The sequence below is a fragment of the Dryas octopetala genome, chromosome 7 (assembly GCF_963921425.1).
Source record: "Dryas octopetala chromosome 7, drDryOcto1.1, whole genome shotgun sequence".
NCBI classification, from domain to species: Eukaryota; Viridiplantae; Streptophyta; class Magnoliopsida; order Rosales; family Rosaceae; genus Dryas; species Dryas octopetala.
In genome coordinates this window covers 1,932,618-1,956,564 of record NC_141372.1, presented here as the reverse complement: position 1 = coordinate 1,956,564, position 23,947 = coordinate 1,932,618, and the positions used below count along the sequence as shown (strand labels likewise).

General features: G+C 35.2%; 2 protein-coding genes and 1 pseudogene across 2 annotated transcripts; all 3 read left to right on the top strand.

Annotated features, from left to right (window-relative positions):
• The first annotated feature begins 1,607 nt into the window (after positions 1-1,607).
• Positions 1,608-9,869, top strand: LOC147278312 (cytochrome P450 82A3-like). Its single transcript, XM_086249565.1, has 3 exons — positions 1,608-2,272; positions 7,785-8,254; positions 9,122-9,869. Exons 1-3 carry the CDS (start codon positions 1,753-1,755, stop codon positions 9,743-9,745), a joined length of 1,614 nt encoding a protein of 537 aa, XP_086105691.1. The 5' UTR covers positions 1,608-1,752; the 3' UTR covers positions 9,746-9,869.
• An 8,687-nt stretch (positions 9,870-18,556) lies between these two features.
• LOC147278311 (cytochrome P450 CYP82D47-like) lies at positions 18,557-20,515 on the top strand. The gene is made up of 2 exons (XM_086251501.1): positions 18,557-19,568; positions 19,696-20,515. Exons 1-2 carry the CDS (start codon positions 18,591-18,593, stop codon positions 20,326-20,328), a joined length of 1,611 nt encoding a protein of 536 aa, XP_086107627.1. The 5' UTR covers positions 18,557-18,590; the 3' UTR covers positions 20,329-20,515.
• Positions 20,516-20,604: 89 nt separating this feature from the next.
• Positions 20,605-22,714, top strand: LOC147278310 (cytochrome P450 82A4-like; annotated as a pseudogene).
• The last annotated feature ends 1,233 nt before the right edge of the window (positions 22,715-23,947 follow it).

Genomic DNA, 23,947 nt, shown 5'->3' with positions numbered 1-23,947 from the left:
GTCTCCAAATGAAATGTTGGCATGACTTTCTGAGTTGCTGACCCTATAGTGGTCCACATGCAAATGCAATGTACTATTCCTATAATTCACATAAGATGTACACAGTAGTGGCGGCTCAATGGAAAGTGAGATCTAAGGCGAAACTACACAGAGACTTTCCAAATATATTATTTAAAAAATCAGCTTTTAGGCTTGCTTTTTTTAGTTTTAGACGAGAGATATTACAAAGAATGAGAGAAAAGGAAAAAAACAGGTAGATCACAATGTACAAATGAAATAGATGTGAGATGTCCCCGAAAACAATTCATGAAGCACTTTTTTTTAGTGGAAAGCCTAAGGGAATAAAAAAATCAAAAGTCTCACTAACAAATAATGAAGAATCTTACACCTAAACATTAAATAAGAATATTATTGCCATTGTACATGAACTTGGTACTAGCTAGTCTATGTGTATCAATAATGTTAGCTTATATAGTACTCTATGTGATATGAGTGATGATAGAGACAACAAATTAATATAGAGGTTCTACTATTTCTATTATCTAAATCTCAAATGATCAAATGATCAAATTTTGTATAACCTCTCTAATAAAGCTCAAACTCACACAAATGAATTTATATATATATAAGGGAGTTAAGTGACTTACTTCGAGAGATGGTATAAGATATAATCAATTAGATCGTATATATATCTTTTCCATTAATCATTAATCTATAAAGAACTAGTAGTGAATCTAAATATTATTAGAGATCATATTCATCAAAAAATAAAATCTATTAGAGATGCTGCCCATCATATGGTACATATATAAATGTGTAACTAATTAATTAGTTTCACTCCTGCTCTAGTCTCTTGCTCGATCACATGGGCTTTGTCGGTTAATGAAGGGCCAAATAGCGATGAAACTAGAGTTGTTTCAATAGTGTTCGTGGTCCTATACTTACATTCATTCAGTCATTCACAAAGCAATAAGGTTGAAAAAAGACACACGTACTCACAGTCACAAGAAAGAAAAAATGAAGAAAATTCCAAAAGAAGAAAGAAAACAGAATCTTTTCCCAGTACACAGTAGGTGGGGACCCGGGTCCGACTGAATTGACACATTTTAATTTTATGGGTAGTACGTACTGATCACTGAGTACACAGTACTCACCCAGCCAGGCATGTATGTATGCATACTTTATCTAGTGAGTTGTACACTTGTACCACTTCCATTTTTCAACAAAGTCTAACACTCTCTCCACTGCACTGAGTCACTCACATTGTGCATCATCAGTTCATGTACCACTGTCACTTATTCACATGCCAATATGCAACACTTCTTATCTAATGAATTTTCTCCCTTATGTAAACTCTATCTCGGTTGGACTGTTAGCAATAAAACGAAACGAAGTTGCCAAGCAATAAAACGAAGTTAGCAATAAAACCAAAACTTGCAAATACGCAAATACACAAATACGCTCTAGCAGTCTAACCACTTGCAATGGATTTTCTCCCTTATCCAAGCATGTGATTGCAGGGGGGTGTTGGCTGTAAGCTTGACTAGCCAGCAGCCAATCTAGTCAGCTTCTAGAATTTAGTCTGTTACAGTTTTTTGATTAGCTAACAAGATTGGTTACGAGTGTGTTAGAAATTAGTTTTCTGTAACAAAGCTATATAAGCTCTCATACTATAACATTTGGGTGTGTGAAATCAAAGAGAATTCTCCCGTTTATCTTTTCATTTTCTGGCACATTTCTTAGCTACCAATCATGAATTTTACTTACTCAATCAATCTAAACTCTATCACGGTTGGATTGTTAGCAATAAACGTGGTTCTCTATTATTCATGGTTAATAAGGAGGTGGAGTAGAGCTGCGAATAAGGGCCAATTAGCACCCGAACCCAAGGGTGCATGGCCTATACTCGGTCACCTTCCCTTGTTAGGAGGATCCACTCCTGCCCACATAACCTTGGGAGCCATGGCTGACAAGTACGGACCCATTTTCACCCTCCGCCTTGGGGTCTTCCCATCTCTGGTGGTGAGCAGCAGTGAGATTGCCAAGGAATGCTTCACAACCAACGACAGGGACGTGGCCTCCCGCCCGAAACTTGTGGTTGCAGAACACCTAGGCTACAACTACGCCATGTTAGGGTTCGCACCCTCCGGTCCTTACTGGCGCGAAATGCGAAAGATTACGACCCTGGAGTTCCTCTCGAACCGCCGGGTCAAGCTGCTCAAACACATCCGAGTCTCCGAAGTGAGTACCTTGTTGAAAGAATTACACCAAATGTTGAACCAAATAATGAAAGAACAATGTTACCCGATAACCTTAGTAGATGTAGATGATTCTTGGGATGAGTCGCGTACAAGGTCGCTCTCTTTAAGACGTTTCGCGGCTCTGCCCAAGATGTGCAAGCAGTTCAATGATGCCTACGACGAATCCAGGATAAAACAGCCCCAGAATCTCCTCTGTCTAGATTCTTCCGTGCATAAAGAAAGACCCGAATACAAACACCCTTATGATATTGTTGCTTGGAATACTTGTTATGTTCAGAAAATATTTGAGAGAGGTTGAAAAGGAAAACCACCCAAAGACTCTGTATTATCCTCTGTTTTTATATTCAAGCTACTGCTCCTGCTATTTATCATCATTTAAACCCAGTAAAGGGCTGAAAACGTGGAGCCAGTACCAAGTTGTTGAGAAAGACTTGGTCAACTACTGACCAAGTCCAAACAACATTTATAACAAGTTGAAATAGTTTCTCTCTTTTTTTTTTTTTTAATAAACACCAAAAAGAAAAACCAATAATCCCCCACTTGTTTATTTAAAAATAATAAATTCATCAAGCAACATACCATAAAGCTATGCATAAATAAAGGTGTTTATTCAACTTGAACCTTTACATAGTGAAGATGCTTCAGAACAAACAAGAGTAACATATAGTTTTGAACTCTACCTCTGACAGCATCACACGCATAACCTTACTGAGGTGAAGTTCAAAAAGCCAGCACATTACGGCATTGTGCTTGTATCCTGGTGTAGTGAACGCTCTAGAAATTTGCCCATAATTTCATAGGAAGCGGCCTCACTTCCACATTCACATAGGTGACTCTATCAAGGATACTCCTGCAGCTAGATATCCCACTCAACATAGAATATAGACTTCATTAAGAATTATAATTCAACCTTAATTATTTGCTTCAGGATGTCATGCTTCTTAGGGATGGACTTGGAGTATTAACCCCATATGACATTACTAGCATGACTTTACTCATGTCACTTTGTGACTTGTTATTACCCATTGAACCTATTTCTTGGGATCTCCAGTCTATAGGTCGGGTTGCCATCACAAGTGACTTAATTATCTAAGGGCTTTAGTCCCATCCCTTTTGAGGTTTTCCAAACCTTTTCTCGTGCTAATCCTTTCGTCAAAGGATCAGCCAAATTCTCATTGGGGCGTACATGATCCACTCTTATAGCCCCAGTATCAAGAAACGCTCTAACGGTGCTATGCTTGCGACGTATTTGTCGCTTCTTACCATTATAATAACGATTTTGAACCTTTGCAATAGCCGCGGTACTATCGCAATGGATAAGAACAGCTGGTATTGGTTTCTCCCATAAAGGGGTATCTGATAGCAGGTTCCTCAACCATCCTGCCTCTTCACTAGCCATAGCTAGTGCTATCATCTCTGACTCCATCGTGGATTGAGCTAATATAGTCTGTTTCTTAGACTTCCATGAAACTGTACCACCAGCTATATTAAATATATATCCACTTGTGGCCTTGGAATCATCAGATAGAGTATTCCAATCTGCATCACTATATCCTTCTAGGACAGCGGGAAACTTCTGATAGTGTAATCCGAGGTTCATCGTCCTTTTAAGGTAACGCATGACCCTCTCAATAGCTTTCCAATGCTCTTTACTAGGTCTACTAGTAAATCTGCAAAGTACTCCCACAGCATAAGCTATGTCAGGCCTAGTGCAATCAGTAGCATAACGAAGGCTACCAATGATGCTCGCATACTCAGTTTGTCTAACACTGTCACCGGTGTTCTTGAACAACTTTACACTAGAATCATATGGAGTACATGCTGGTTTACAGTCAATGTAATCATATTTCTTTAGAATTTTCTCAATATAGTGAGATTGATCCAAAGAAAATCCATTTTCTGACCTTGTTACTTTAATTTCAAGAATTGCACTAGCTTCACCCAAATCTTTCATTTCAAAATTGGCACATAATAGAGATTTGACATTATTCACAGCATGAATATTAGAGCCAAAAATAAGCAGGTCGTCCACATAGAGACATATGATAATGCAAATGTTATTTTTCATACTTAAAATAAATACATTTGTCACTTTCGTTGAGCTTAAACCCATTTGAAGTGACTAAACAATCAAATTTTTCATGCCATTGTTTGGGTGCCTGTTTCAACCCATAAAGAGATTTATCTAGTTTACATACCTTATTTTCTTGTCCAGGTAAGACAAAACCCTCAGGTTGGTCCATATAAATTTCTTCTTCTAACTCACCATTTAAAAAAGCAGTTTTAACATCCATTTGATGCACAACAAGATCATGAATGGCAGCTAAGGCAAACAAAACACGAATAGAAGTTATTCTAGAGACAGGTGAAAAGGTGTCAAAGAAATCCACATTTTCTCTTTGCTTATAGCCTTTGGCCACAAGTCGGGCCTTAAATTTATCAATTGAACCATCAGGTTTTAATTTCCTTTTTAGAATCCATTTACAACCAATGGTTTTGCAACCAGGTGGAAGGTCTGCCAAGTGCCAAGTTCTATTAGACTCTAAGGAGTCCATCTCATCGTTTATAGCTTCTTACCAAAAATCAGCATCTAAAGAAGACAAAGCTTCTTTGAGTGTGCTAGGATCCTGTTCTAAGTTATAAACATGAAAGTCAGGTCCATAAACTTTGGCAATACGAGCTCTCTTACTCTTCCTTAGTTCTAGACAAGATTCATTAATTCTAGTTGAAGGCAAACTGTAAGAAGTTGAACCCCCACTATTTCTCAATTTAAAAGGAAATTTATTTTCACAGAAATCGGCATCAATAGAATCAATCACAACATGATTCTTTAAATCATAAAATCTATATGCCTTGCTATTAGTTGCATAACCAATAAAAACACATTCATAAGCTCTACTCGCCAATTTTGATCTTTTTGGGTCAGGAATACGTACATAAGCTAAGCACCCCCATGTTCTAAAATACAAAACATTAGGTTTCTTATTTTTCCAAATTTCATAAGGAGAAATTTTTGTTTTAGAGTTGGGAACTCTATTCAGCACATAAGATACAGTCAATAATATTTCTCCCCACCAAAAAGATGCAGCTCCTGAACTAAGTAAGATAGCAACAGTTAATTCAGCCAAAGTTCTATTTTTTCTTTCAGCTTTACCATTCATTTCAGGAGAGTAAGGGGCTGTTGTCTCATGAATAATTCCAAGTGAATTATATAAAACAATAAAATCATTAGACAAATATTCTTGACCTCTGTCACTACGAAATCTTTTAACTTTTCGATTAAATTGATTCTCAATTTCATTCAAGAATAATTTGAACATATCAATTGCTTCACTTTTATTTCTCATAAGATAGACAAAACAATAATTCGAACAATCATCAATAAAAGTGATAAAGTACCGTTTCCCATTTCTAGTTGTCACTCCATCAAATTCGCAAATATCAGAATGAATAAGATCAAGTGGTTCAGATTCTCTAAAGACAGATTTATGTGGAGTTTTGGTGATTTTAGCTTGACTACAATATTCACACTTCTCAAAATCATTCAAAGACAAATCTGGAATAAATCCTTAACTACTCATATTTTTGACTAGTCGTTTGTTAACATGACAAAGTCTAGCATGCCAAGTATTAAAAGAACAAAGCATATAAGCAGAAGAAGAATTTTTATTAGCATCAACATTCAATTTAAACATTCCATCAGTAGCATAACCCTTACCTACAAGGACACCATTTTTAGTAAGAGTATACATGTCTGCTCCAATCATTTGAGTGAACCCAGCCTTGTTAAGAAGGTAGCCATAAACTAGATTTTTTCTTATTTCTGGAGTATGCAAGACATCCTTAAGGATGACAATCTTTCCAGAGGTAAATTTCAATTCCACTTCCCCTGTACCAGCAACATTGGTTGAATGAGAATCACCCAACAACACTTTCTTGTCCTCAGCCACAGAATAGGACTTGAAAAGAACACGATCATAGCAGACATGGCGAGAAGCACCAGTGTCTACCCACCACCCCTCGGATCCGCCAACAATGTTGACTTCAGAAATCATAGCAACTAGTTGCTCTTCGGTAAGGTTGGCCTGAGGAGCAGGACGACGCTTATTCCGACAATTCCGGGCAAGATGCCCCGTCTTGTGACAATTATAACATATAAATTGTCCCGAATCATCATCACGTGAGGGGGGTTGATATCTATTCTGATTCTGTTGAGGATTTCGATTCTGATTTTTGTTGTTGTTGTTGTTGCGGTTCCTATTCTGATTTTTCATATTCCTTCCATTTGGTTTCAGAACAGTAGGGGTTTGATTCTTGTTGAAAATATGGGTGTTCTTGTTGTTAGACATAACCAGAACTTCATCCTTCATATCTTGTTTTCTGGCTTCCTCCTCAATGCGAAGACGAGTGATCAGACTTTCCAAGGAGAATTCCTTTGTTTTGTGACGAAGAACATTCTTGAAATCTTTCCAGCTTGGGGGCAGCTTGTCAATGATGACTGCAACCTGAAACTGTTCATCTAAACTCATACCTTCAGTAATAATGTCATGTGCAATTTTTTGTAATTCATGTGACTGTGCTTCTACCGATTTATCATCTACCATTTGAAATTTCAAATAACGGCTTACAGCAAATTTCTTAGCACCAGCCTCTTCAGTGTCATATTTTTTATGAAGTGCATCCCATAGCTCTTTAGCAGTGTCATAAGCAGAATAATAGTCATAGAGATCATCACACAAGCCATTTAGAATATAATTCTTACAGAGAAAATCATTTTCTGTCCAAGTCTCAAAGATCTTGGTTTCTTCTTCAGTAGGTACATTAGGGATAAGAGGTTTATCTATAGTGCAGTTAGAAGCTAATTTTTTTGTGGTGAGAAAAAACAACATCTTCTGCCTCCACCGTTTAAAGTGAAGACCCTCAAATTTTGAAGGTTTGTTAAGATCAGGAGTGTGAGAGTTGTTTTCAGCAGCCATGGTAGAAGAAACGTCTTAAAATTGTTGAACCAAATAATGAAAGAACAATGTTACCCGATAACCTCAGTAGATGTAGATGATTCTTGGGATGAGTCGCGTACAAGGTCGCTCTCTTTAAGACGTTTCGCGGCTCTGCCCAAGATGTGCAAGCAGTTCAATGATGCCTACGACGCCTCCAGGATAAAACAGTCCCAGAATCTCCTCTGTCTAGATTCTTCCGTGCACAAAGAAAGACCCGAATACAAACACCCTTATGATATTGTTGCTTGGAATACTTGTTATGTTCAGAAAATATTTGAGAGAGGTTGAAAAGGAAAACCACCCAAAGACTCTGTATTATCCTCTGTTTTTATATTCAAGCTACTGCTCCTGCTATTTATCATCATTTAAAACCAGTAAAGGGCTGAATACGTGGAGCCAGTACCAAGTTGTTGAGAAAGACTTGGTCAACTACTGACCAAGTCCAAACAACGTTTATAACAAGTTGAAATAGTTTCTCTTTTTTTTTTTTTTTTAATAAACACCAAAAAGAAAAACCAATACCAAACTTATTGTAGTTTTAGTAGTAGCGAGAAAAAGAAGGGCGGTTCGGATGAGGGAGTGTTGGTGGAGTTGAAACAGTGGTTTGAGGACATGAGTCTGAACGTGATTCTTAGAATGGTGGCGGGAAAGCGCTACTCGGTGACTACAGATGTGGAGGAGAAGGAGGAAGCGCGGCGGGTGCAGAATGCATTGAGGAAGCTCTTTAATCTGATTGGGCAATTTGTGCTGGGTGATGCAGTACCTTGGCTGAGGTGGTTGGATTTGGGTGGCCATGAGAAGGTGATGAAGAAAACTAGAAAGGAATTGGAAGCCATTGTTGGGGAGTGGTTAGAAGAGCACAAGCGAAAGAGTGCAGCTGGTGATGCCAAAGGAGAGAATGACTTCATGTACGCGTTGCTTGATAGCCTTGATGTGCTTCATGGCGCAGACCTTGGGGGTTTTGATGCTGATACAGTCAACAAAGCCACAACCTTGGTACATACATATATATTCATTTTGAACTACTACTCATTGACTCTTGCCATGCATATTATAGACGTTCTTAATTTAATTACCTCTTAATTAATTAGCTAGGCTCTATAAAATATTAAGATCGATTATATCCATACTTTCATTAATTGAGGTTATGAAACTAATGATAGCTGTGTTTCTGGAGGAATTGCTAAAAGCCTAAAACTGTCTAGTTTTAGTTTGTGAAGATTCTTTTATTCTAAAATATGTAGCTACTAATTATGTGATTTCATGCCATGTAAAAGTGGAGTTTCTCATGCAGTAGTGCTAGATATACCACATTTTTATACCATAATTTCATACCACCTTATGTGGCAACTTACATGGCATTCATACATTGGATACTCAAAAATAAAAAGAAAAACCCAAAAAGAAAAAGAGAAACTCTGTCCAATAAAGTAATGACACGTGAGATGGTATAAGAATGTGGTATAAGAAATGTGGTAAGTATAGCATTATTCGTTTCCCATGCATTCATGAATCATGGTTTTATAATTCATATTCAATAACGTGGGCACCCATAACATTGCCAAACATAGAAAATGTGAGAGAAAAATCTCACATTAAAGATATATACGAGGCCTTATATAGTATTTATAATGGTTTGGACTATTCTTTTCATTGTCAATTAATTTTGGTAAAATACCTGAATTTCTTCAAACATTATGAGTGGCAATGTTAAAGTAGACACTAAAATATCAAGATTTGATATAAATTATAATGTTGGGGGTATCAAACTTTTTGTACCATACGGGTATCACCAAAATAATATTGCCAACGGTTTATCTTAATTTTGGTTTTACCTATCAATTATTTTGGTTGTTTTTGCAGACTATGATTGCAGGTGGTATCGATACCACAATGGTTACATTGACCTGGGCAATATCACTATTGTTGAACAATCCTCACGTGCTGAAAAGAGCCCAAGATGAACTCGATACCCAAATCGGCAGAGAACGAGTTCTGAAGGAGTCAGATATAAGCAAGCTGGTCAACATCCAAGCCATAGTGAAGGAAACGCTGCGTTTGTACCCTGCAGCTCCATTATCGGGACCACATTTATCAACTGAGGACTGCACCATAGGTGGGTACCATGTCCCAAAGGGCACGCGGTTGATCACGAACCTTTGGAAGATCCACACGGACCCGAAAGTTTGGCCCGACCCGTTCGAATTCAAGCCGAAGAGATTTCTCACAACCCACAAGGATGTGGATGTTAAGGGTCAGCATTTTGAATTGATTCCGTTTGGGAGTGGGAGAAGAGCCTGCCCCGGTTTGTCATTTGGGCTTCAAATGGTGCAATTTGCGTTGGCTAGTTTTCTACATGGGTTTCAAATATGGACTCCCTCGAATGCACCAGTTGATATAACTGAGAGTTTTGGACTCACAAACGTCAAGGCCACCCCTTTCCAAGTTCTCATCAAACCCCGCTTACCTTCTGAGCTTTATGGATAAAATTTACAAAACATTAATAATATATGATTATGGATAATTTATTTTATATAATTATAATAATATCATGTGGGGTAAACAATTCACCTGTTATTATATTATATGTTATTATATGAGTTGAATTATACTCTATAAGTATAAAATGCAGTAACACAAACACACCATTCTGCGTCGGACTACACAGTCCAAAGTACATTAAGGACCTTAACTACATTCATGAGGCTGACAACCCATGACATCTAATGTCCGGTCCAGCCCGTGACCCAGTGTATGTGCGGCAAAAATTATTTTCTAAATAAGTAAGAACAAAGACAATTATAGAATTCAAATCTTTTCAGATAATATTAACTTCCCTATTTTTTAAGTTTCAACAGTTACATCGAGTATTACTGGCAAGTCTTCTGCATGGTTGTCTCCGAATCTTTATGAATGAATTGATTAAGATTAATGTGAATTTAATTAATGCACAACGTACTCTACTATATGAATAAGCTAGGATTAATGTGAAATAACATGTACTCATTGAATGTATATGCGTGTATTTCTTAATTATAATGGCAATCTATATAAATTTCTAACTTGCAAACATTAAAATCATATTCTAACACTAAGTTTCTGGGGTAGGTTCTATAGTGTGTACTATAGTGTGAAAAAAGTATATGGATGTGCAGTAATGTTTTTGGTGCTGTTCTTTGTTTTTGCTTTTTATTTTTCATTTTTAGGTTTTTATGGATATGTTTTTTTAATTAGGCAGGTAATCATGGTTGTTTTTGTTGGATTCCTTTTTCATGTGTTCTTTTTATTTAGGTTTGTAGTTTTCTGTTTGTTTGCATCCGTTTATAATTGTGGGTTTTTTGTTTAGTGATCTCAATCTGTTTGTTTTTTAATTTTTTTCTTGGATTTTTTAATTAGGTTGACACTCATAGGGTTTTTTTGGATGCATTTTTCTGTGTGGTTTTTTAGTTATATATGTGTGTATTTTTTGGGTTTATTGTTTCGAGGTTTGTATGCATAGGTTTAATTAGAGTACAATAAATCAAAGAGGAAAAAAATGATTGAGAGAATAAGCATATATATATTGGAGACTTGGAGTCTTTTATTAGACGAGAAGATTCAATGTTGGAGATATGGTGTCGGAGTACATTCTACGTTGTAGTTGGAGAATAATATTCAACGATGCAGATATTTTTAAAAGGTGGAGAACGATAAAGATTGTGGATAGTTAGAGAAGATAACAAATTACTAATATAAAATTTTTTATAAAATAAAAATGAAATCACATTTATTGGATTTGTTGAAAATGAGATCACGTAAATATACGTTGAAATTGCATTTGAAAATGAGATCACGCAAATATACGTTAAAATGATCGAGATCACACAACTACCAAATATAACTTTTAAAAGTTCGTTTGGTAAACATGGAAAAGTAGTTTTGTATCACAATTATGAGGTGACTCACAATTAAAGCAGCCAATTAATGTTTGATAAATGTTGATCAAGTTGTTTTTTATGAAAATTGGAGGTGAATGACTGTTGCTATGCAAAGCAGGTCTTAAAGTCATTACTGCACCGCAAATTATTAAACACCTAAAAATGATATTCTCACTTTTACATATTATTATCAGGGTGGATAAAAGCACGATAAGCTCACTTGTACAAATGATTTCACTAAATACTCAAGGGAAATAGCCAGAAGACCCATCCAGCTGATTTCATTAAATATTTTAAGAAAAATTACTAGCTCCATAAGAGATCTGGATCCTCTGTTAATTAATTATGTGTTAATCTCATATTAATAAATCAAAATTATGTCGTTTTATTATGTCAACTCATGATCGGAGTCAATTCATTTTTTAGATTATCCTTCAAAGACTATATCTGTAAAATTCAATAAAATCAAAAATTGCTTGGCTATGTAACTGTTATCAAATAAGAGAAAATGTTAGCAAAATGACTATAACTATACCCTTATTTTCAGTTGAGGATCCCGTTTTCACTTTGCTTCAATTAAGGACTATTATTTTTCAAGTGCTTCAATCAAAGATATTCCGTCAATTCTGTCAAAACTTCCGTTAAAATTGATCACGTGAGGGTCACGTGACCAATTTATAAGGGCAAAATAGTCTTTTCTCATAAAAAAATAAAACTAAATAAATTTAAACAAATTTAAAAACAAAAAAGAAATTCCCTCCATCTCCCACCTTCGCCACCCCCTACACCATGTCCCCGCCCCCTCCTCCCCCTATACCATCGCCATCCCTCCCCCCTCCCCCACCCGTCCCAGCCCTGGCCCCATCCAGCTCCACCACCCCAACCCAACCCCGGCCCCGTCACAAAACCCAGTCAAACCCAGCCCCAGCCCCTTCCACTACACCCTCACCCACTAAAGCCTTCAATTCACCCAAGTTGACAATAACACTAGCTCCAGAGCAATGCTCAGCCATGTGACCCACCTCCTTAAGCTTGATACTCATCTTCTCTTCACTCCCACCATTGACAACAAACTCGGAAATCCCTTTTTCAACGCTCTTTCTGGACAAAACGTTGCCGATTCGTCTACAATTCTCGTCCCTATCTTTGAATCCAAAAAAGGGGAAGCTGAAACCAGGAAGAGCAGGGTCCGAATCTGTTAAATTGCACAAGAAAATGGGCGGGCACCGGGTCCGTGGAAACCGGGCCGACACTTGCGTCACCAAGGGTGAACAACCGCGAGCTTTATATCACGGCTCTAAAACCCGGCTTCCCCGAAGACCCGACTCACAATCGGGTCATCCAAAATCGACAAAATGAAGTTCTTGAGCTCGACCTTCAAAAGCGACGCTGTTTGTTGCTGGTTGTAAATCTGCTGCAAGTGGAAACTCTCCGGGTGCCTACGCTGGTTCACCTACGACCGCTTGAATGCGGCCATGATGGAGTTGGAGACCGGCGGCTCCTCTTGGGCCTTGGACGACGACAACCGGTCCAGGGAGACTCCGACCGAGAGCTCCAGCGCCCGGAACTGGAGGCGTGTGGAGTACTCGCTACTCCGGGCTAGTTTGACTGGGTTTTGCGACAGGGCCGGGGCTGGGTTGGGGTTGGTGGAGCTGGATGGGGCCAGGGCTGGGACGGATGGGGAAGAGGGAGGGATGACGATGGTATAGGGGGAGGAGGGGGCGGGGACATGGTGCAGGGGGTGGCGAAGGTGGGAGATGGAGGGAATTTCTTTTTTGTTTTTCAATTTGTTTAAATTTATTTAGTTTTATTTTTTTATGAGAAAAGACTATTTTGCCCTTATAAATTGGTCACGTGACCCTCACGTGATCAATTTTAACGGAAGTTTTAACAGAATTGACGGAATATCCTTGATTGAAGCACTTGAAAAATAATAGTCCTTAATTGAAGCAAAGTGAAAACGGAATCCTCAACTGAAAATAGGGGTACAGTTATAGTCTTTTTGCTAACATTTTCCCTATCAAATAAACATATAGTTTTAATAACAGTTTAACTCATTGTTTATTTATTCAACAACAATTACATAACCAAACGATTTTTGATTTAATTAATTTTTTACAGAGATATCTTTAAATAGTGATCTAAAAAAATAAACGATGCCGATTATAAATTTACATTATAAGATCAACAGAGTACTTTCAGCGAGCCAAAAAAAGACTCTCATTCGGGGAACCTATAAAACTAGTAATATACAACGTTATTATTCTGTCCCTTTCCTGTTTAGCAGAGGATAAGTTTTATTATTATTATATACGTTGAAAATGAGATCATGCAACTACCAAATATAATTATGTGTTAATCTCATATTAATAAATCAAAATTATGTCGTTTTACTATGTAAACTCATGATCGGAGTCAATTCATTTTTTAGATTATCCTTTAAAGATATTTATGTAAAATTTAATTAAATAAAAAATTGCTAGCTTGGCTATGTAATTATTATCAAATAAACATATAGTTTTAATAACAGTTTAACTCATTGTTTATTTATTCAACAACAATCATATAACCAAATGATTTTTTATTTAATTAATTTTTTATAAATATATTTTTAAATAATAATCTAAAAAAATTAACGATGCCGATTATAAATTTACATTGTAAAATAAATGTAATTTTATTAATTAATATAAGATCAACAGAGTACTTTCAGCGAGCCAAAAAAAGACTCTCGTTCGGGGAATCTATAAAACTAGTAATATACAAAACTGTAAGAAGGAAAAACCTACAAGCCCCTATAAAGTAAGCTATTTCAATGTTATTATTCTGTCCCTTTCTTGTTTAGCAGAGGATAAGTTTTATTATTATTATATACATTGAAAATGAGATCACGCAACTACTAAATATAATTATATGTTAATCTCATATTAATAAATCAAAATTATGTCATATTACTATGTAAACTCATGATCGGAGTCAATTCATTTTTCAGATTATTTTTCAAAGACTATTTCTGTAAAATTTAATTAAATAAAAAATTGCTTGGCTATGTAACTATTATCAAATAAACTTATAGTTTTAATAATAGTTTAACTCATTGTTTATTTATTCAACAATAATTACATAACCAAACGATTTTTGATTTAATTAATTTTTTATAAAGATATTTTTAAATAATAATCTAAAAAAATAAACGATGCCGATTATAAATTTACATTGTAAAATAAATGTAATTTTTATTAATTAATATAAGATCAACAGAGTACTTTCAGCGAGCCAAAAAAAGACTCTCGTTCGGGGAATCTATAAAACTAGTAATATACAAAACTGTAAGAAGGAAAAACCTCCAAGCCCCTATAAAGTAAGCTATTTCAATGTTATTATTCTGTCCCTTTCTTGCTTAGCAGAGGATAAGTTTTATTATTATTATATACGTTGAAAATGAGATCACGCAACTACCAAATATAATTATGTGTTAATCTCATATTAATAAATCAAAATTATGTTGTTTTACTATGTAAACTCATGATCGGAGTCAATTCATTTTTTAGATTATCCTTCAAAGACTATTTATGTAAAATTTAATTAAATCAAAAATTACTTGGCTATGTAACTATTATCAAATAAACATATAGTTTTTAATAACAGTTTAACTCATTGTTTATTTATTCAACAACAATTACAAAACCAAACGATTTTTGATTTAATTAATTTTTTATAAATATATTTTTAAATAATAATCTAAAAAAATAAACGATGCCGATTATAAATTTACATTGTAAAATAAATGTAATTTTTATTAATTAATATAAGATCAACAGAGTACTTTCAGCGAGCCAAAAAAAGACTCTCATTCGGGGAATCTATAAAACTAGTAATATACAAAACTGTAAGAAGGAAAAACCTCCAAGCCCCTATAAAGTAAGCTATCTCAATATTATTATTCTGTCCCTTTCTTGCTTAGCAGAGGATAAGTTTTATTATTATTATATACGTTGAAAATGAGATCACGCAACTACCAAATATAATTATGTGTTAATCTCATATTAATAAATCAAAATTATGTCGTTTTACTATGTAAACTCATGATCGGAGTCAATTCATTTTTTAGATTATCCTTCAAAGACTATTTCTGTAAAATTTAATTAAATCAAAAATTGCTTGGCTATGTAACTATTATCAAATAAACATATAGTTTTAATAACAGTTTAACTCATTATTTATTTATTTAATAACAATTACGTAACCAAACGATTTTTAATTTAATTAATTTTTTATAAAGATATTTTTACATAATAATCTAAAAAAATAAACGGAGAAATCTATAAAACTAGTAATATACAAAACTGTTAGAAGGAAAAACCTTCAAGCCCCTATAAAATAAGTTATTTCATTGTTATTATTCTGTCCCTTTCCTGTTTAGCGGAGGATAAATTTGATTATTATTATATACGTTAAAATGAGATCACGCAGCTACCAAATATAACGACTTTTCTCCAACTAAAGTCATTACTGCACCGCAGCGAAAGTAAACCGTAGTCGGGCAATTACTCAATTAAGTACTAGTCTCTCACTCTCTCATGATCTTTTACTGGTTAGCAACTTAGCATCAATTAATAGTTCAAGTTGTTCAAACCTTGTCGTTTTGTGCCAATCTTCCATGCGTATCAATGTTGGCAATTATAATTTTTAATACCATATGTGATCTCAATTTATTAGGAAAATGGTTTACATACAGTACTAAAAATGTCATTCCCAACCCTAATATTACCTTATAACAAGAAACATTTTAACAATTACATCGAGTTTTACCTTTAACAAGAAAATTTTCTTATAAGGTTACCTTAGAACAAATAGTTGTTCACAAAAAAAAAAAAAAAAAAAAAAAAAAAAATCCTAGAACGAATGGTTGCAATATCTACATTTCAAATTTTCTTCTTTACCAAAGGATACACTGCCTAATGTTAGAGGCTATGTAGCCACTTGTTTTCGGTAAAAGCAATTAAAGATAATTGCTTGCCTTAACTTGGCGCTCACTCTCTTGCACAACGTCATCCAGAATCACAACAAAGTAGTCTCATCTTCTTAAATTCCGAGCCTTAACTTGGGGGTCAACGTTCTTAAACAAAAAATAAATAACTACTCAAATGTGCTTCGAGAAAGATAAAAGTATTGAAAATTTCTTAAATATCAGCATTTAAATTAGAAAATTAAGATTAAATTTTAAATTTTAAAATTTTTTGTGTATAGCATGAAGACCATATAATATTTCAATTTAATTACTAAATTTAAATGTAATTTTTTAGATTAGGTCACAAATATATTGGCTTATTTGATTTTAGTCTTTTTCATTTGACATTTTTATCCTTTGACCCACATATGATGAGTGTTAGTTAAAATTTATAAGATTTTGACAAAATTGCCTTTGAGGCTTCTATATTATCTTGAAAATTTACTAATGTAATCTCAATTTCACATTTAGTTGTGATGGTACGACACTCACAACTTCAAATTTAGTTGTGACTGAACGACAGTCACATTTAAGTTGTGAGACAGTCACAATTAAATTTTTACTTAATTGAATTATTTTTAGAGAAATTATACTACAAGATAGTATAAATAGAGGTCAAAACAATACTTTTACTCAAAATAATACATAGTATAGTGGTGTGAGTTGTCTCTTTCAATTTATCAAGACAGTCACAGTTAAGTTGTGACTAGATTGATTTTTTTTTTTAATACAATATAGTATAAATTAATGTAATATTTATGATATAATATTTTTTTATCACAGTGGCATGTGATGTAATATTTGTAAATTTTAATACCTTTTACTTTATTATTTTGTTTGACTTTTCAACTAGTACCTAATCTAAAATGTTATTTAATTTTGGTATCTAAACTAAAAAGTTATTAAAATTTAGTAGTTAAAATCAGTGAACCTTATTTAAATTTATGGATATATTAATTTCGATAGATATTGATATAAAGAAAGTTGAGTTAGATTTTAAAGAAAATTACGATTAAATACCAAATCTCAATAATTTTTTGGTATAGCATGAAGACTATATAATATTTCAATTGAACTACCAAATTTAAATGTAGTTTTTTAGATTAGGTTACAAATATGTTGATCCCTTTGATTTGAGCTTTTTCCATTTGACATTTTTGTCTTTTGGCCCACATATGATGAGTATTAGTTAAAATTTATGAAATTTTGACAAAATTGCCCTTGAGACTTTTATATTATCTTGAAAATTTGCTAATGTAATCTCAACTTCACATTTAGTTGTGACTGTACGACACTCACAACTTCAAATTTAGTTGTGACTGAACGACAGTCACATCTAAGTTGTGACTTCATTGAATTTTTTTTAGAGAAATTATATATACTACAATATAGTATAAATAGAGGTCAAAACAATACTTTTACTCAAAATAATACATAATATAGTGATGTGAGTTGTCTCTTTCAATTTACCAAGATAGTCACAGTTAAGTTGTGACTGGATTGATTTTTTTTTTTAATACAATATAGTAAAAATTAATGTGATATTTGTGATGTAATTTTATTTTTATTTTTTTATTGTAGTGGCATGTGATGTAATATTTGTAAATTCTAATACCTTTTACTTTATTATTTTGTTTGACTTTTCAACTAGTACCTAATCTAAAATGCTATTTAATTTTGGTACCTAAACTAAAAAGTTATTGAAACTTAGTAGTTAAAATCAATAGACTTTAGATTTTATTCTTTTGTTGATTTATTATTGACTAATTAGAATTAGTAAATGAGTTTTGATCTAATTAGAGCTGGATTTGATTTGATTTCATCTTATTCATCTTTTCCTTTTTAAATTTTGAAATTTTTTATACAATTATGATAATATATACAAATATTACTAATATTTTGTCGATATATACAGATATTTTGTTAATATTTATATACCGATATTAGAAAAATATCGGTTATAGTCTATTTAAATACAGTAGTGCTAGATATACCACATTTTTATACCATAATTGTATACCATCTTATGTGGCAATTTACATGGCATTCATACATTGGATACTAAAAAATAAAAATAAAAACCCAAAAAGAAAAAGAAAAACTCTGTCCAATAAAGTAATGACACGTGAGATGGTATAAGAATGTGGTATAAGAAATGTGGTAAGTATAGCATTATTCATTTAAATATTAATAAATAAAATTATAGATATTTCGTCGAATATATCAAGAATGTATGTCCACCAGTCAACCAGTCGACCAGTCAACCGAACGAATGAGGGTGTAACAAATAAGGTGGCAACTGGGGGAATTAAGTGTATAAATAAGCAGGTAATAACTTATGTTCCTTCCAACTCCCAAATCCCAATTGCCTCTGCCATCCAAATTTAGCTAGTAGCTGCCTCCCATGGAGTTTCCACATTCATATCTCATTTCTTCTCCATCTACCATCTTTGCCATTCTTCTGTTTCTTTTATCTCTGCTATGGATATCAAAAAATTTCCAAAAAATCATAGCAAAGAAGAAAAGGGAACCCCCGAAAGCAGGCACTGCATGGCCCTTAATTGGGCACCTTCGCCAATTAGGAGGGCCAATACCGCCACACATAACTTTGGGCAAAATGGCTGACAAATACGGACCCGTCTTCACAATGAAACTGGGTGTGCACCGAGCAATTGTTGTAAGCAGTTGGGACATAGCCAAAGAGTGTCTAACCACGAATGACAAAGCTTTTGCCAACCGCCCAAAAGCTCTGGCCCCAGAGGTTCTGGGCTACCACTATGCCATGTTTGGGTTTAGTCCCTATGGCCCGTACTGGCGCAAGATGCGCAAGATAGCCACGCAGGAGATCCTCTCCAACCAACGCTTGGAGCTGTTCAAGCACGTGCGTGAATCCGAGGTGAAGGCTTCTACAAAACATATATACGATTTATGGGAACAAAACAGAGGTGTCTCAGATAAGGTGTTGGTGGACATGAAGAGGTGGTTCGAAGACGTCATTCTGAAAATTATGTTCAGGATGGTTGTAGGGAAGCAATTCCTGGGGAATCGTAGTTCAGTGCGCGAGAAGGAAGAGAATGAAACTTGTCGAAAGGCGTTTAAGGAATTTTTCAAATTGGGAGGTAAGTTTGTGGTGTCGGATGCTGTTCCGTTTCTGAGGTGGATGGATTTGGGTGGACATGAGAAGGCAATGAAGAAGACGGCCAAAGAAATAGATGATATGCTTCAAGGTTGGTTAGAAGAGCATAAGCAAAAGAGAACTACTTCTGAGAATGTGAAAGGCGGGAATGACTTCATGGATACGATGCTCACTGTTGTTGATGACAGTGCAAACGACTTTAGTGGGTTTGCCACAGCTGATACAATCACCAAAGCTACTTGCGCGGTATGTTTTTCTACTTGTTCTCTCTCTCATGTAAAAGTTGGGATAGTAACGTTATTTAACCTCTCTAGTCTCTACAACAAATTAATTTGCTATAATGTTAATTACTTTGTTTGTCCTTAATTTGCAGGTTGTCCTTGGAGGGGGTACGGACACCACAACAGTGACATTAACATGGGCTGTTTCTCTATTATTGAACAATCGTGAAGCTTTGAGGAAGGCAAAAGATGAATTAGACATTCATGTTGGTCGGGAAAGGCAAGTGAAGGAATCAGATGTGAAGAAGTTAGTCTATCTCCAAGCCATTATCAAAGAAACTTTGCGTCTATATCCTGCTGCACCACTCTCAGGACCACATGAATCCATGGAAGACTGCATAGTAGATACCTACCATGTACCCGCAGGCACGCGCCTTATTTTCAATCTTTCAAAGATTCAGCGGGATCCGAATGTGTGGTTCGATCCATGCCTATTCAAACCAGAAAGATTTCTCACAACTCACAAGGATTTTGATCTTAGGGGCCAGAATTTTGAGTTCATACCGTTTGGAAGTGGTAGGAGAATATGTCCAGGAATCTCTCTGGCTATTCAAGTTATACAACTTACTCTGGCTCAATTGCTACATGGGTTTGAAATTGAAACCCCATCGAATGAAGTAGTTGATATGGGTGAGACTTCAGGATTGTCAAACGTCAAGGCGGTCCCATTGGAGGTCCTTCTCTCCCCACGCCTTCCTGCTAACATTTATGAAAATGTTGACTAAATGATAAGATCACAAGAGTCTCTTGGATATATTCGACCATATATATAGGGGTTCTTTCCATAGCCATCTCTGCAATCAAATGTGTAAAACAAGTAATAGTTAGTAAATCTGTTTATTATATACGCACGTACTTATTTTTCAAAAAACAGTTTCCTTTTAAAATAAAAAAAATACATGTATTTTTCATTCTAAATATATAATACGCGCATATTTTTCATCTAATTATATAGTACTCTATGTGAAATGATTGAGTGATGATAGAGACACCAAATTAATATGGAGGTTCTGCTATTTCTATTATCTGAATCTCAAATGATCCAGTTTTCCATAACCTCACTAATAAAACTCGAACTTACACAAGTGAGTTTATATATATATAACTATATAAGTGACGGACTCACTTCGGAAAATGAAACAAGATATAATCAATTAGTTTGTACACATATTTTCTCCATTAATCATTAGTCTATAAAGAGTTAATTAGCATATCTAATAGAGCTATACTTGTACGTAGTGAATCTAAATATTATTAGAGATCATATCCACCTAAAAATAAAATCTATCTTGCCTGATCACATGGGCTTTATCGGTTAATAAAGGGCCGAATAACCCAAGGGTGCATGGCCTATACTCGGTCACCTTCCCTTGTTAGGAGGATCCACTCCTCACCACATAACCTTGGGAGCCATGGCTGACAAGTACGGACCCATTTTCACCCTCCGCCTTGGGGTCTTCCCATCTCTGGTGGTGAGCAGCAGTGAGATTGCCAAGGAATGTTTCACAACCAACGACAGAGACGTGGCCTCGGGGTGTTGGTGGAATTGAAACAGTGGTTTGGGGACATGAGTCTGACCGTGATTCTTAGAATGGCGGCGGGGAAGGAGGAAGCGCGGCGGGTGCAGAATGCGGTGATCGAGTGAGTTCTTTCATGTGATTGGGTTGTTTGTGTTTGGTGATGCGGTACCTTGGCTTCGGTGGTTGGATTTGGGTGGCCATGAGAAGGCGATGAAGAAAACTGGAAAGGAATTGGACGCCATTGTTTCAGAGTGGGTCGAAGAGCACAAGCGGAAGAGAGCTGCAGCTGGTGGTGTTTGTAAAGAGGACCATGACCTCATTTATGCGATGCTTCATGTGCTACAAGGCGCGGACCTTAGGGGTTTTAATGCTGACACAGTCAACAAAGCTATAACCTTGGTACATAAAACGAATCATAGCTGTTTGTTTCGGGAGAAATTGCTAAAACTGTCTAGTTTTATTTTGTTAAGAATCTTTTATACTAATTGTGTGATTTCATGCCATGTAAAAGTGGAGTTTCTCGTACATGCATATATGAATCATGGTTATAAAATTCATAGTCAACATTTGATATAAATAATGTTCGGGGTATCTAACTTTTTGTACCATATCACCAAAATAATGTCAACCGTTTATCCTAATTTTGGTTTTACCATTCAACTATTTTGGTTGTTTCTGCAGAGTATAATTGCAGGTGGTAAAGATACCACAATGGTTACATTGACCTGGGCAATATCACTATTGTTGAACAACTACTACAAAAATTTGAGCAAAACACACTCTTCATTAGTGGCACAAAATGAGGTGTCAATTGGAAACTTTAGTCTCTATTGCCCAATTGCCATCAATTTTTGTTAAAATCGAGACACTTCAGTTCCTATTATCCAATTATCACCTCATTTTATGTCACTAATGAGGATATGCATTGTTCACATTTCTTGTTGGGAACCCTCACGTGTTGAAAAGAGCCCAAAATGAACTCGATACCCAAATCGGCAGAGAACGAGTTGTGACCGAGTCAAATTTAAGCAAACTGGTCAACATCCAAGCCATAGTGAAGGAAACGCTGCGTTTGTACCCTGCAGCTCCATTATCCGCACCACATTTAACCACTGAGGACTGCACCATAAGTGGCCCGGTACCATGTCCCAAAGGGCACCCGGTTGACCACGAACCTCTGAAAGATCCACACCGACCCAAAAGTGTGGCCTGACTCGTTCAAATTCAAACCGGAGAGATTTCTCACAACTCACAAAGATGTGGATGTTAAGGGGCAGCATTTTGAATTGATTCCGTTTGGGAGTGGGAGAAGAGCATGCCCCGGTTTGTCATTTGGGCATCAAGTGGTGCAATTTGCTTTGGCTAGTTTTCTAGATGGTTTTCAAATATGGAACCCCTCGAATGCACCAGTTGATATGACTGAGAGTTTTGGACTCACAAACGTCAAGGCCACCCCTCTCCATCCGCTTGTCTTCTAAACCTTATTGATAAAATTTAATAATATAAACTAATATATATGATTATGAATAAATTATTCTATATAATCGTAATATTAATACGAGTGTGAATAATTTACGTGTTATAATATGAATGAACGTTATTTGTAATATACTCTTAAATATAATATGTTATTAATACTATATCCACTTGTCTTCTCTCGGCCTGCTTAAATATGTGATGAATGATCAATGTTAAAAATGGCATTGCAAGTCGCATATATTTTTTATGTTGTATATTCATTTTATCTGGCAGTATTAATTACAATCCTACTATAAAATATCAATCTTATATGATATATTTGTGAGGCGATATAATATTAGACAACGAAGCTAGCTACTCTTGGGATGATCAGAGCATAATTAATTGTCAGGCAAAAAAAAAAATTTGAGCATAATCGTAAGGTTATATGATTTGTAAGTGGACTGCATCCCACTCTAAATTAATTATTGATTTGTATGTCAAAATTTCCATGAGAGAAGAGGAACGTACTGTCACTACTGTGGCCAACCAATCCTGTAATTGTCTTGATCATGATGTCTTCACCATTCTTATTAGTCTCACAATTGACTTGTCAACTAACTTGTACGTCTCATAATCTAAGATACGTGTGAGTAAGATAATATTGAAGACAACTAAAAGGCCTAAAGCGACTGTAATTAGCATTAATTCATAAAAAGTGGCAGTAGGTTTAATTAACATTTTGTATCTTTTCCATATCAATAAATTTTGGATCAATAAAAGTTTGACATAGAAATTAATTAAAGAGCTACACTACAAGAAATGTGAGCAAAAATCACCTTCATTGGTTGTACAGAAAGGGGTGGCAATTGGGCATTAGGGACTAAAGTGCCTCGATTTTAACAAAAATTGGTGGCAATTAAGCAATAGAGACTAAAGTTTCCAAATGCCACCCCTTTCTGTACAATCAATGAAAGGTGGCTTTTGTTCACATTTTTTGTAGTGGAGCCAATGTACGTATATATATAATGTTTATTATTTACATGTTTAATTGTCAATTTCAGTCTATTATTCTAGGGGGAACATACACCACAACAGTGAATCCAGGGGGAACAATCTTACATGTTTGGCCAACCTGCTTCATTTTTTCTTTGGCTTCTAGAATCACAAGAGAAGCAAGCCAACATCCTCATCTGCATGGCAGTGTGGGTCCCTTTTGCCCTTGGGTTTACACCTCTTTTGTTTTTTTCATCAAAAGTACATGTCTTTTTTTTTTAAAGTTGGATTCAAAGAATATGTTTGCTTTGAATTGGCAAAGGATCTTTGCCTCTCCATATAGTCTTGTGGAAAACTGGTTTTTTTTTTT

Excerpts from the sequence above, each read along its gene's own strand:
- LOC147278312 (XM_086249565.1), top strand. The coding sequence starts at position 1,753 with ATGAATTTTACTTACTCAATCAATCTAAACTCTATCACGGTTGGATTG. Across the intron at positions 2,273-7,784 it reads GTTGAAAGAATTACACCAAA|CTTATTGTAGTTTTAGTAGT; the intron begins TGTTGAACCAAA and ends ACCAATACCAAA. Across the intron at positions 8,255-9,121 it reads TCAACAAAGCCACAACCTTG|ACTATGATTGCAGGTGGTAT; the intron begins GTACATACATAT and ends TTGTTTTTGCAG.
- LOC147278311 (XM_086251501.1), top strand. The coding sequence starts at position 18,591 with ATGGAGTTTCCACATTCATATCTCATTTCTTCTCCATCTACCATCTTT. Across the intron at positions 19,569-19,695 it reads TCACCAAAGCTACTTGCGCG|GTTGTCCTTGGAGGGGGTAC; the intron begins GTATGTTTTTCT and ends CTTAATTTGCAG.